Source organism: Haliaeetus albicilla, chromosome 28, assembly GCF_947461875.1.
Source record: "Haliaeetus albicilla chromosome 28, bHalAlb1.1, whole genome shotgun sequence".
Taxonomy (NCBI): domain Eukaryota; kingdom Metazoa; phylum Chordata; class Aves; order Accipitriformes; family Accipitridae; genus Haliaeetus; species Haliaeetus albicilla.
Genome location: NC_091510.1, coordinates 9,827,460 through 9,842,131, shown reverse-complemented (window position 1 = coordinate 9,842,131; position 14,672 = coordinate 9,827,460). Strand labels below are relative to the sequence as shown.

At 36.9% G+C, this 14,672-nt stretch overlaps 1 protein-coding gene across 13 annotated transcripts in view; it reads right to left on the bottom strand.

The window, feature by feature from the left end:
* PPFIA2 (PTPRF interacting protein alpha 2) overlaps positions 1 to 14,672 on the bottom strand; it is a 346,865-nt gene that overhangs the window by 85,336 nt on the left and 246,857 nt on the right. For all 13 annotated transcript variants that reach the window (XM_069773304.1, XM_069773313.1, XM_069773306.1 and 10 more), the window contains one exon: positions 1,098 to 1,214. In XM_069773304.1, coding sequence (XP_069629405.1) covers positions 1,098 to 1,214 — 117 coding nt within the window. The remainder of the gene's footprint in view (positions 1 to 1,097; positions 1,215 to 14,672) is intronic.

Here is a 14,672-nt window from a genome sequence, read left to right as displayed (position 1 = left end):
AAAGAAAGTGGAAAATTAGAGATTTTCAGCTAAGCAGTGTGGTTGTATTTAAAAGCACAAGTGAGTGGGATGTTCACTGTTTTAGCAAAATTTCACAGATGTGTCAAAGAGTAAGATTTTGCAAGGAAGAGGAAAGTGGCTGAACAGTATTTGTTTACTGTATGTTTCTCAACCACATAGATTACTCAAAGAAAAAGACACACATAAAATAAACCACAAAACATGTAAAATTAATGCTTGCAGTGCAAGTGCGCCCTTGTGAATTGGATTGCCTATAAAATAAATAAGTAATGATGAATGTTATTTTTTGTAAGTATGATTTATGCCACTGTTCATCACATGCCATTACACAAAAATGCACAATTAGAGATCCAAGCAGCAGCTCTACTCATTTCAGCTGTCTGCCAAATGTTATGTTATGCTTGCATTTTAATTTAATAACTGTGAAGCAAGAGAGGAAGATACGCAACTTGGTTTTTATCAAAGTGGAAAACGAAGGCTTAGAAGACCTTGTTTCTAAATCTGATATTCTCTACCTTTTTTTCTCTTTCAGCCTTAAGAGGCAAATAGCCTAAATTCTATATACCTATTTCTTATTGAAATAGTGCTAAGTAAAATGCTCTTCACTTCTCTCTAGATGAACATGGACATGAATCTGAATAGTATCTATAGGTAGCAGAGAGGAAAATCACCTTTTCTAGTTTTTAGGTCTCTGTCATCCCCTTATGGACTATTTTGGCAGCAGTTTTTGCATATATACCCTTTCACATATATGTGCCACTACACCTTGCTCTTCTGTATGTGACATACAGAGGATCACTCCGCAGGATATAGTATCCTTAATTGTAGCATTATGCAAAAAATTCCAAGAAAAGTTTGCTATAAGCTGTGGGTCTAACTCAGTACCCTATCAAAGAGCAAGGAGCTGCCCATTTGCATTTCCTTTCCATTTAAACAAGCTCATTTTTTGATACTGGTTTCAGTAGGCAGACAATATTCTAAAGGGACATCCCATAAAATATTCACATTACAAAAATCTAACATCTGATTATTCCTCATATTGATTGTGTGATCCAATGAAAACTAACATTTCATACCTTTTCATGAACCTTTTGCCCTGGCTCCATTCCTTCAATATGCTCTGATTCAGCAGGCCCTTCACCAGCTGCCATTTTCCTTTGAATGTGTGCATTTTGTTCACGCAAAGCTACAATCTGCAAAAGAAAGAAAATAAGTGGTCAATATACATAAGAAACCAAAAAACTACTGAGCAGACAACTTGTTAAATCTATTAACACTTTCATCCTATCTTGGTAATTTGTAGCATTTGCAAAATTATGTCCGTACGTTCAGGGAAGTTTAAAAACCAAACCTATTAATAATGACTAAAGGCCATTAAGGATACAAAGGAACCAATAAATGACAGGATAGTCAACATTGTCTTATCTTCTATCCTTACTTCGTGCTAGGATACTTTTTTTAATCTCAAAAGATGAAAGAGCTGTTAGGCATTGATTTTGTAACACTGCAAGAACAAGACTCATTCTTTCATATAGCACACAATGGTTGCCAAACTGGTGTTATAGCAAAAACAGTGCCAAAAGGCTATGAATCAAAACCAAGTGATGTAAAGCGAAGTGTTAGCTTTCTGTCAACTTCCCATCTGTTAGTAACTGCAACATAAGTTTTCAGTGTTTTTTGCTAAGAAAAAAGTGTACGTAAATGTCCTCTACTGTGGTATTCATTGACTGTTTTCGAGCATAGACAAGTAGGTTTTATTGTATTAAAATTATTGTTTTATTTATTGGTAGTGCTATTAAAAATCCCATGCAGCTAGTGGAAAATACGCCGCTTTCTCTCAAACTTTGTAGCTTACTCTAAGACAATACACAGGATGGAAAGATTCAGGTCCTGAAACATTTTACATGTTATACTACGCTAAGTTGGAAAATCTGCCTAATATAAAACATTTATTTTGATAAATTGCACAGTTAGATCTCTCTATACCATTCTGCTTTCATAAGCACATATAATAAATGATTTGCTGAGTGGATAATATTGTGTATTAAACGCAGTAGAAGACTAGTAGGATGTACAGATGCCATTTCTGGAAAGCTGGTGTAGATTTAAAGGCTTCTGTCACTGTATTGTGTCTGCATAAATCCTGAGTCAGAAACGCCTCAAACCACTGTCCTGTCCTAGAATACAAAAGCATGGGGTAGGAGGGAAGATTTAAGACAGTACTACCTGGTAAGCTTGTACAGCTGCCAAGATTTTGTGGGATATTTAATTTAATTTAATTTAAATTTACATTAAAAATATATTTACTTTGATCTGTATAATTTAGTTTGGAAAAAAAAGACTTTTTTTCAAATATGTTTTTTAACTGATGTTTAAGTTCGGATTGTAAAGACCATTTGAATCTGCTCTGAAAAGCATTTGAGATCTCAGGGACACACCACTTTAAACAACTCTTCCTTAATACAAATGTTGAAAACTGTTGTGCTATGAGTCAGGCTGATTCACTGCTCACTAAATTCCAAGTTACAGCCCTTGCAGAACTTGTGTGACTCCCACTGATTTCAGTGCCAAAACCGAGACTTGAGGGCAACATTTCACCCTAAGCAATTATAGGAAAATATAAAAGAGTGGAATTAAAATTGAGACAATCTGTGTCTTTTGGGGTTGTACAAATACACTGAGCTTTAAAACATTTTGCTTAAATAAGAGAATTAGGTCTGTCTCAAATAACAGAAAAAGGTCTTTATAATCTCATTAGCATAGACTCCCTTGGTACACAGTAATCAGTAATTTAATAACTCTTTTTTCTGAATAGCTTCACTCATTTTTTTTTCTTTACTGTTCAAATGGTTCTCAAATCTCAACTACAGAAATATGATTCCCAGCAAGCAAAATTAGCCATCAATTAGTGCTAAAAGTGACTTCAGGTAGACTAAGGGAGATACTTCAATGTATATATTATAAAATTATGATTTATGGAGAGTAATTGAACATCATGTGAAACAAATGTAAAGTCACAGGATATGTTAACTGGCAGTCAACAATAGATCTGGATTTTCATGTGAGTATCCTTCATTGATCCGTTACAATGCAGACTTCACTATACCTTCATTTTGAATTATCACCTGTGTCTAATACAAATCTTTAATCACCCTTTAGCTCAATAAGAATATTGCATAAACAGTACTGCAAAATTTTATCATTTCATCACATATTCCACAATGGTTTATTTTTTCTTGGCCTCTGCTGGTGTTTAGGTACCCTAGGGTCACCACTTTCTAAGTAAGTAAGTAAGTAAATAAATAAAATTCAATTATCCCTTCAAAGTGAAAGCCAAATAAAAGAATACAATATTGTGTACCATTATTTTGGGGGATTTGCTTGATTATTGAGTATTTGGAAACAATTTCTTTGCAAAAAATCCATCCATTGTTAAAGCTTATTTTTTCAATGGTTTTATTACTGTAATGAATGCAGAGTAACTGTATACAGGAATAACATGGAGTTTGAAGTCTGGCTTGTCTTAAAAGTTTCAGCTCTAGGGTAGTCATCAGATAACAGATCTAAGTTCTGAAGAACCACACAGCTAACTTGCTTTCATACTTGTTCTTTCCTCTTGATTTAAAGAATAAATTAAGGCAGAATTAGTGCTCCTCAGGAAGCATGGAAAATCTCCTGTGTCTTACAAATAAATGTGAATTTTTACTTTTCAGTTTGTTTAGGCAAAAGGTTTTTAATGGCTACCACACTCTTGTTTATTACTTACTTATTTCTTATTTAACTTGAACTTTCAATAATGTGCAAATTATTTGAAAATGTGCTAATTTAATTACTGAAAAATTTGTGTAAATTTCTACACAAGTAGCAAAAACATGGCTGAATAGATGATGATGATGATGAAATAGGTGAAGGTGAAGACATGGATGAGACTAATCTTTCTCCTAGGTAGCCTCTGAATCTTCTTAAATTCTAATGATCATTACAACAGCAGACAGTGATAATAGCACAGATCTAGGTAAGAAACTGGCTGTTCAATACAGATAAGACTCAGTAACACTACTTTTGAGAAATGCCTATTTCTTATATTGATGCTTTTATGTTTATGAAATCCAACTTAACAAATCTACTACAAAACAAGGATGTCATGCAGGACAGCGTCAAATACCTGGACTTGTGCAAAGCATTTGACACTGACCTGCACAACATCCTTGTCTCTAAATTGGAGAGACATGGATTTGATGGACGGACCACTCAGTGGATAAGGAATTGGCTGGACGATTGCACTCAAAGAGCTGCGGTCAATGGCTCGATGTCCAAGTGGAGACCAGTGATGAGTGACGTTCCTCAGGGATTGGTATTGGGACTGGCACTGTTTAACATCTTTGTCAGTGCCATGGACAGTAGGATTGAGTGCACCCCCAGCAAGTTTGCCGATGACACCAAGCTCTGTGGTGCGGTCAACACGCTGGAGGGAAGGGATGCCATCCAGAGGGACCCTGACAGGCTTGAGAGGTGGGCCTGTGCGAACCTCATGAAGTTCAACAAGGCCAAGTGCAAGGTCCTGTGCCTTGGTTGGGGCAATCCCAAGCACAAATACAGGCTGGGAGATGAGTGGATTGAGAGCAGCCCTGAGAAGGACTTGGGGGTATTGGTTGATGAGAAGCTCAACATGACCCAGCAATGTGCGTTTGCAGCCCAGAAAGTCAATCGTATCCTGAGCTGCATCAAAAGAAGCGTGACCAGCAGTTTGAGGGAGGTGACTCTCCCCTCTGCTCCACTCTCATGAGACCCCACCTGCAGTACTGCGTTCAGTTCTGGGGCCCACAACATACAAAGGACATGGACTGTTGGAGTGAGTCCAGAGAAGGACCACAAAGATGATCAGAGGTCTGGAGCACCTCTCCTTTGAAGACAGACTGAGAGAGTTGTGGTTCAGCCTGCAGAAGAGAAGGCTCTGGGGAGACCTTATAGCAGCTTTCCAGTACCTAATGGGGGCCTACAAGAAAGCTGGAGAGGGACTTTTTACAAGGGCATGTAGTGATAGGACAAGGGGTAATGGCTTTAAACTGAAAGAAGGTAGATTTAGATAAGATGTGAGGATGAAGTTCTTCACTGTGAGGGTGGTGAAGGCTGTGGCTGCCCCATCCCTGGCAGCGTTCAAGGCCAGGCTGGATGGGGCTTTGAGCAACCTGGTCTAGTGGAAGGTGTCCCTGCCCATGGCAGGGGGGTTGGAACTAGATGATCTTTAAGGTCCCTTCCAACCCAACCCATTCTAGGATTCTATGAAAACATGTCTACAGACAGCTTTCCAAGTACCTACATACTATTTAACCCCATAAGATTAAATTCCTAATGGTTTTCATGCTAAGTTCTCCTTTGAAAAAGTAAAAGGTAACATTCTTGAGGCTGGAGTCGAATCTGCTCAAACCAAACAAAATCAAAAAAATTAAGACAGATTAATAGAAAATAAATGTGGATAGATACCACTGTTGTATTTACCATTGTTGTATCCCAAACTGGACAATCAACCTAAGCATTCAAGCCCAAATAATACCTGCTAAAATATGATCAAACATATCACGTATTTTTTCTTTATCAACTTCTGATTGTGGACCTCAAATGATTAAATTCCTTTTCTAAATTGCTATCACAGACATTATTTTCCTATTTAGCTCACTTGTCAAGATTTGACCTGGACCACAGCAACACATTTCAACATGACTCTAATGTAAGGGGAGTGTAAAATTTCAGAGATGCTAGTCTCTCCATGGTTAAGTCTAAATATAGGTTTCCATTGCAAGTTTAAATTTGGCTCCCTGATGACTTTGCCAAACTCAGTCAGCTGAACTGAAAAGTTGTTTTTTGATTGAGAAAACTGAAACAATGGTTGTGAATTTAAGAAGATTAGAATGTAGAGTATTACTTTTCTAGTTGGACCTCTCTAACTTTTGTTGCTTAAGCCCATGACAATGTCCTATAATCTAAAGAAACATTGCTTATTCTTGTTCTCTTCTCACAGGCATTTTGATCTTCAACATTCTTCTCACATTTTTTAATCAGTTTTTATGACTGACAAGGGACAATTTCATAACATTGAAACTTTAAAGAACTTCCATCTATTTAGAGTCTCTTCTGGATTTCAAAGGTACATAGAAACAAATGGCATAATTTCTAAAGCCCCACTCTGTCATAATCATTCTGAACATATCCTTACACAACTTTTACCTTTTTGTCTCAACTCTAAAATATTTTCAACTATCCTAAAGCCCAGCTTTTTGAATTACAATTTTGGTAAACATCCCTACTACATTACTCATATAAATTCCCTCCAAAATCTTAGCAAAATTTGTGTCCATTATCTACCGACATCACTGAATGATTTTTTTAATGAAATTAGGATTCAACGATTCAGATTCAAAATTACAACTGGTCTTCATTTCCATAAATGACCAAATCTACATCTCATGCCTGTACACTTGAAAAGAGTAGTCTGAATTCAGGTATTAAGGGAATATTCATTTCAAATATTAAAATACACCATAGAACAGAATATCAATACATAAGCCAGAACTGATCTGAAGAAGTACCTGATGTTATACAACCATACCCATCAGCTATGCTGGTGAAAAGGACAATGTAATAAGACAATAATTTCATAATGAATAAGACTATAAATCAGTAAGAAATAGCATAAATTCCATCTATTTAGCTAGGGAAACACTCTGATTGCTATCTGTAGTAGGAGACTAAGACATACAAAGGAAAGAAACAAAAGATTCACATCGTAGTTGCAAAAAGTACTAAACCGTGAAGGATAACCAAAAAGAAAAGGAAAAATCAGCACACAAATATGGCAACATTTGAACTAGGCTCGTTGGACAAAAATAAAATAAACTGGAACACAAACTATACATGAAGATGCAACCGATTTATTCACGGTGCAAAGTGTCCCTCACAAGACACAAAATAAAGCAGGAAAAGCATTTCCTCTACATGTTTACATTGGGTATTTTACAAAACAGTTAATTAAATTATTTGAGAGGTGTGAGATCAGAATCCATTTCTAAACACACAAAATCCTAAATGACTGGGTACCTCTGCTGCTGAAACTTAATCTGTTCTCTATTTCCAATTGTTTGAGTGGCCATTCATTACCTCATTATAGATTCAGGCTTCAGGTAATTAACTGTACTACGAATACATACTATACTTACCTGTAACAGCAATGAAAAGGAACTACCAACTTATTACACTTTTTTTATTAAGGGTTGCCTACTATAGATCCACCTTTTAATTACACACTTGTTGGTCTGTGCAGTCTGGCGTCATTCAGGAATCTGTCTTACATTTACAGAACTTTGCTCCTGTCTCTTTACTATGTACACATATCTTGGGCATCAATGGAAAAGCTTTTATGAGATTTCCTAGGAGCAGTAATTGTCTCGCTGCCAGATTTTCCCTCAAAGCACCAGTGTTCTTCAATCTCTCATGATTTTGTTCAGAGATGTATGACGTTTTGGCTGCTTTTTGCCCTGTGTTTTGGTGTTCTGGGTTTAATCGTGAGCATGTAATAACAGAAAGATGACTGCTACTTTGCAACCAGATGTGTAAGAACAAACCTAAATTAATTTCTTATTTTCTTGATCAAATTACTTTAAATCCAGTAAGAAAGGAGCACAAAACCTACAAAACACCACGAAACTTGTCAGACATGGTTTAGATATAAGATATAAATATGTAAGAAAATATTTTCCTGTTCACATATTAAGTTGAAATCCCTCCAGGCTGGTGGAAAGGAACTAAATGCATTCCTTCTTCTGTTATAAATCACGGTGATATTTGGTCCATAAGTAGCAATGACAGCTGCAGGAAGGAAGAATGATAACTTTAGACAGGAAGAATGATGTTGTAGTTGAAAGCTCGGGGGGGCTCAGGATTTGGAAGTCTGAGATGATCACTGGTCGTGTTACCTGATAAGATTTGGGGTGAATCAGAGAATATTGAGCAGTTAGGGACCAGACAAAGTAATGCCCTCACCACCAGGCTTTCCCTGTAAGTGTTCTGACATCCTCAGGGAGAAGCTGTTGTTACTATCAATGTATATCATATACTGTAAATTCCAAGGATTGTATTCTGGGTACTTTTCCTACCCATAACAATTTCTTTTGCTTGAAACCTTGGCCCCCGAGGCCTTGTTTCCAGTGCTGCTGTTCTGTAAAAAGTGAGCACTCCGTATGTGACCCCAGCACAGAGCACGGAGTACTGAGAGCAAAACCGCTAACTTTCAGCATTTGGCATCCTGTATCAGGCAGTGACTTCAGGCAGAATTACAGTAACTGAGCTGAAAATCTTGAACTTATCTTGCTGGCACAGAGCAGCAAAACTGAAAAGCCAAACTGTTGAACGCTTAGATTGAAGTGGTTATCTGACTCCTTCTATAAACGCTGGAGCGAGAAACATCGCCAGTGGGTCTTCTGTGGCTGAAACAGGTGGGATGAACGATGTGCATACATTTTCTCCTGACTGAAGGGAAAACAGGCGATTATCTTAAACTAGGGGGTCCCACCATAATGGCTAAATTTCAGCAAAATAAATACCATCAAAGGACTGAAGAAATTCCAGACGTAACTCAAGTTATGAAGTAAAAAGCATGCCTGTAATATGGTATTATACACTAGCCTGATCCTGCCCACTTCTCAGAGACAGTGTAGAAAACTGTTCCTGTTACCTTGTGGATACATACTTCCTTTCTCACAGTGTGTATACAGTACAGAGTACTGTACACAGTACGGTACAGAGAAAAAAAAAAATTAGTTGTGTTTTCAAAAGTATATGGCCTCTGTGTAGGCTAAATAAAATCCTATTCTACTTTTAAAATAGTTGCATAATCAACTTCTCTATTGCGTTTTTCTTTACTGTTTTTGCTATTTAAATTGTATACAAACCCATCCACCAGCAAAGGATTTAAATGTAATTACTGTAATCACCTTGATTTAATTTTGATTTCCATTGAATAAATGATTACAATATGTGGAGAAATAAAGATATATAATTAATAAACATATATGGCCAAATGTTTACCGAGGTTTCTTTTTGTAGGATTCCTTCTAATATTTAAAACAGTAGGAAATTTTTTTTACTTAATCATTTAAATTTTTCTACTTTGCATTTATTTAATTTATCATTTCTTTAAAGAGTTTTAGAACGATCCTCTTGTTGTTAACAGAGGCTCTAAACACACATATACAATGTTATATAGACAGTCCCCTAAACCCAGTAAGAACCTGGATCACTTAAAAAAATGTAAGGCATTAAAGGAAGACAATTATTTTAATTTTTGAAAAGCTGCTTTTATAAACTTGCCCTACCTTAAACCACTGAACTTGTTTCTTTGATCTTCCAACATTGAAACAAATCTGTCCTAGGCAATTAAACTCACTGATAACCATGTTTCACTTTGCTAGAAGGCTTTTTGTCTAATCTCCTCTTATCAAGAAGGTGTTTCTTTTTACATGGATAGTATGTTAACCCAAACTTCTTGTGACTATATTGTGTCAGTTTTCCATCCAGCTCTTATTTATGTAAGTCTTTCAGAGAACAGTGAAATTGCCTACTTGGATGTCCTCCTACATTATTCTATCATAACAGTCTATATTTAAACAGTGTTAAACATCAGATTTCAGTCTATTGAGAACATAGTTCAGACTCCTGGTCCACCTTCTGACTTTGCTTTTATTTTGACAGGGATAGCTTGTGTTAAGCTTTAATCAATATCTACCATTTTATATGGTAAATATTAAGTGTAGCATGGGGAATAAAGGATACTTAGAGACTGAAGTGATTTCCTTCTGCTTCAATGGTAATGTAAATCCTGATTCATAAACATAAATATAGACATTTCCAATTTATTTATCTATTTCTAATTTGTGTTAACCTCAACATAGCCTTTCAGAGGCCATTGGTTAGAGTGTTCAGGATATTTAAATAGGGTGATTGAAATTGTTTCAATTGTACAATAAATTTGTCATTATTAATATTTTATTTTAGTTATAGGGCCAGAAATGCACATACATTTTCTTGACATTTTATATGTAGCTTTTGAAAGGAATTATAATGGTAATCAGCATTTTGTATTATCAGGATCTTGTATAAACAATATACTATATTTCTTTCACTTTTGTGAAAAACACAGCATGGGATGTACACTTGCAAAACATTTTAATGAAAAACAAATTGATCCTTTTATGAATCTGAGTAAAAACGAGGTATCATAAAAGGAGATTTTTTCATGAAGGGAAGGGCATTTTAACCAAACCAAGACAATTATGTGAGATTTTATGTGCTCCTGCAGGTAGGTTTAGGAAGGATGCATCTCATTCAGTGGGGGTCACCTGGATGCCTGCTGTAAATTGTAAGAAAAGGACTTACATAAAAACCTTTGATATGTCAAAATATTAATTTTAATTGTATTTCTTCATGAGTAAAAAGGAATCTTTTAATAATCCTGTTCGAAAAGATACTTTCAATATTTTATTAGAATCCCACTGGATAGTTTCAGCTTTTAATGCAATTTTAATGACTCTCTCAGTTGAGGTGTGACAGATTTAGCTGCAGTACTTTAAGACATTTGTGACTCCATCCTCTCAGTCCGAGTTTATCAGCAGAGTATCAGCAGCAGCATGAGTAAGCGCCCGGGAGCTGCTGGTCACAAGTTTCCACTTCAACATAGTTTCATAGAGGATGCAAAACTAGGAACTGTGGTAGCTGAGGCGCAGAAATGCATTCTCTGTTACAGGGGCAGGGGATGTTATACAAGTACAGAGAAAAATCTACCGGGGATTTGAAATTTCTTAGCAGATTCCCCCAGTCTACAAAGTAGTGCAATTTACAAACCAAATGCAAAACAAATTGTCATGGTGGTGTCTGAAAGTCTTTCCATCCCCCACTTTCCGTCTTATACTCCTTCTTGTCCCACTGCATTGTAATCACTTGCAGCCTCATGATTGCCAAATTACAGCAATTCCAGCACAGCATAGTATTCACTTGCCTGCCTGTGTTTTCACACATATTCACATCACTGAATAAATCACTGATAAGTTTGCATGATAGACCACTTGATAAATCACAAACAAGAACTCTGTATAGCCATTATAATGTGATGGTTTAGAAGTAGTCAAACTAGTATGAAGAGATGTGAATGGAAATCTGGTTTTACACTATAGTGACAAGTTTTTTGAATAAGCAATTAAATTTTGCCTGAAAGTAGATACATTATTAAGATAAGATATTTAATTTGTTCTGGCAAGAAGATTAGCCATTTCTAGGCTTTAAACATATTCCAATTGAACAGTCCTATTTTCAAACATGCCTAAAACATACATCCTGAAGAACTGGGGGAAACCTCTACATTCATACCTACGAATATTGCACATGTCCCTGTGTATTTGTTTATGTTCTATTATGTGCTCTGGAATGAGATAAGAAACAAGGCAGGAAAGGCAAAATCACGACATGGCACCTCTTGGCACAATAAATCATATTTTGCATGAAAGAAACCACTTCTAAGTTACATCATGCTGTTACTGTTTGCAGGATCCCAGAGGAAGTTTTGCCTGCGCCAAGGTACAGGGTCTTCGAGTAAATAGCACAGAAGTTGGTGTAACCACCGGCCCCGCGGGACAGCGGCTGGATCACAAGCTCTTGCGGTGAGAAGCAGAGGTGCGAACTGAGTGTTAGCTGCCCTGGAGAGGCACACGTGGAGCACTACAAAGGATCTCAGGATTAGCAGCTTGATTGCGCTGCAACAAGACCTATCTGAATTTCAATATGTAAAGCAGTGCACTGGCTTAGGTGCTTTTGGCAGATATCGTCCTGACACCTGCCATGTAAACTCTCACAAGACTTCCTTTTCCCAATAAAAACTTATATACTAATCAACATGACTGAGCGAACTCTATTTAGTCATTCACTAACGACAACTTTCTTAGCCTGTCATAAAGATCAACAATGCTTTAATTATTTCCAGCAATCAATGGGATTGAGTCGCAAATTCTGATCAGCTTCATTTTCTATATTGATCAAAGGAAGAGCCCAAGTAGGGAGCTTGCTTCGTCTCTGAATAACTGATGAAAGATGTACTAGTGGGATGGTCCAGTAATAAGACCATGAAAGAGTTCCCAAAAAGCCACAGGGAGAAGTGATGTGTGCGGCTCAGCCACCTTCTCAACATTCTTTACTAGACAACAGCAGATGAAAGTCTAAGATTCACTAACTTGTCTAATAATGTAAACTCCTTCTCATCTACCGAAGTGTCTGACTTTGGTAGATGGGATAAAGAAGGGATTAAGGCAAGAAACAGATTTGTTTGGGTTTTTTTTTCCCAACAGAGAAGCAAATACAGAATTTTGGAGTTATCCATGTATAAAATGAAATTAATAAATACACATGGAAAAGTGAGGTGTTGGCTTGTGGTGGGGGGGATATTCCTTCCCAGAGTGGTAGCTAAAATCTCAGTACCTTTCAGTATCATGATCAAATAAACTGCACTGGATTTATGACTGGCTATATCCATAGCATTTGAGAGAGTGAATGCAAGGTGCTCTTCAGGCTATCATAAATGCACATTCTGGCTTCATAAACCAAACTTCTCATAAATCCATATAGAGACTTTTAAAACAACAGAAAAAAATGAATCTCCCTGAAGATGGCTTTAGTGCTGAAATGCTTTAGTTTTTCCATTCAGCAATGCAGTTTCTGAGCTTTGCAACCAGTTATATTTAAAAGTGTAAATACGGACTTAGAGCTTTATTTTCACAACAGGTAGGAGTTAAAATACTTACGGACTGTGCAGCATTGTAATCAACATTAGCCACACTTTGAGAGAACAAAAGAAAAGCAAAAAAGCCTTTTCAGATTGCAAAAATAACTTTGAAGGTGGGGAATGAAACCTTCAGCACTAACAATGCACTTTGGCCTCACTTTGGGGGAAGAAAAAAACATAAAAGTTTTTGTTTTTTTTTTAACTTAGCACATTGCCTTCTCTCCCATTCAACTACTTAAAACAGAAACAGGAAAATTTGCAAGTAGGGCTTTTGTATCACTCTGAAAATTCATTTGTAAACTAAGTGTTCGTGTCTGACGGACAACCTCAGCTAGGTTTATTTTATATTTGCCTGGATTCCAGTGTATTTCATTGCTATTTAAGTGGTGAACTTTCCAGAAACTTTACACAATTGAGCCCTTTAAAATGTGTCCTGACGTGTCAAGAAAAATACTACTTTATTCAAAGAAAAAACCTGTAGGAGTTATGAGTAATACGTATTTTCAACATTTCTACATCATAAATTCTTCTCTTCCTTCCTTTTTGAGATTGTTGACCTTTTATTAATATTGCTCTTTAGCTTTCATTGCTGTGGAGAAATACTGATTAAGGTGAAATCATCTTCATGAGGGAGTGTTTATAACCCTTGGAGATTAGACAGTCGTAGGCCTAATGAAAACAAATCTTGTATGTTTGTGCTACATGGAGTTTAAATAAGTAGAAATTGAAATAGAATCTCTACACTCTTACTCCTTAATGGCCAAGAAGCGTTGCCTTATCATTACCAGAAATCCAGCATCTGATAGCAAGCTCTGCAAGAGAACGTACATTCAGATTTACAGCAACACTTTTTAAGCTGATCAGAGGAGCCTTGTAAAAGATAGTTGACTTAAAAAGTCAGAGGGTCTTTACCTTGTGGCAAAATGGGGAGGTAGTACACCGAGCTCCCACCCTCAGTTACAGTTCTTTCATGGTTTAGATAAGTCTTTACCTTCTATGCTTTAAGTTCTGTCAAAGCAAGCTAAACCATCTTGCTTTTGCAGCTTCTGGTATGTTTTGATTATTTTATTCTTATAATCTTGACGTAGGTGCTGCTCTCTGTGACCCTGCTGACATGGTGGCTAGCACTTTCAGACTCTGCTTTCATGTCACTCAAGTGCAAATAATGAACGACAACATGCAAAGATGACTGGAGACGCTCTGAATCTGCCACAGATTCATAATGTTAACTGGAAAACATGAAGACGCTAACCACACGTGATCTTTTCCTGCTGGTGGTTTGTGGTCGTAACTATTGGCAGGTCCTGGCTATCAGTGTTTTATTGACCTGCCTACAAAGGTCACTTCTGTTCGTGACAAGGGTACTGTGGTCCAGGGGTAGCCCACAGCTGTGGCACTCGGCTGGCTGCAGTGGGGGACCGCTCACAGGACCTCCTGCCGTCCCTTTAAACCGTCACTGAGCCCGACTCCTTCTGAACACTGACTGCCTGGATCAGCAGTCATTTTTATACTTTAAATGTAATAATACACTAACATGTTAGGCTGGTAATAAGGCAATAGGGTTTATTAGTCTCCTTTGCTTCATTATGAATTCTGAACCAAATTAAGTGTTACTGTGTAAATAACTGTCTAGAGCATGCACCGTCTATTTCTATGGGGTAATGGCAACACTTTGCAAACAGGAGTCATTTAAAGCAATTGTGGAGTTGCTGTTATGAAAAAGAATATCTGTCAAGATTTTTCACAGAAAATTACCAGGTACATTTCAGTACATTTTCTTCAGAAACCCTTATCTAACTAAACAAAAATGTACTACTTTTAATTCGTTACA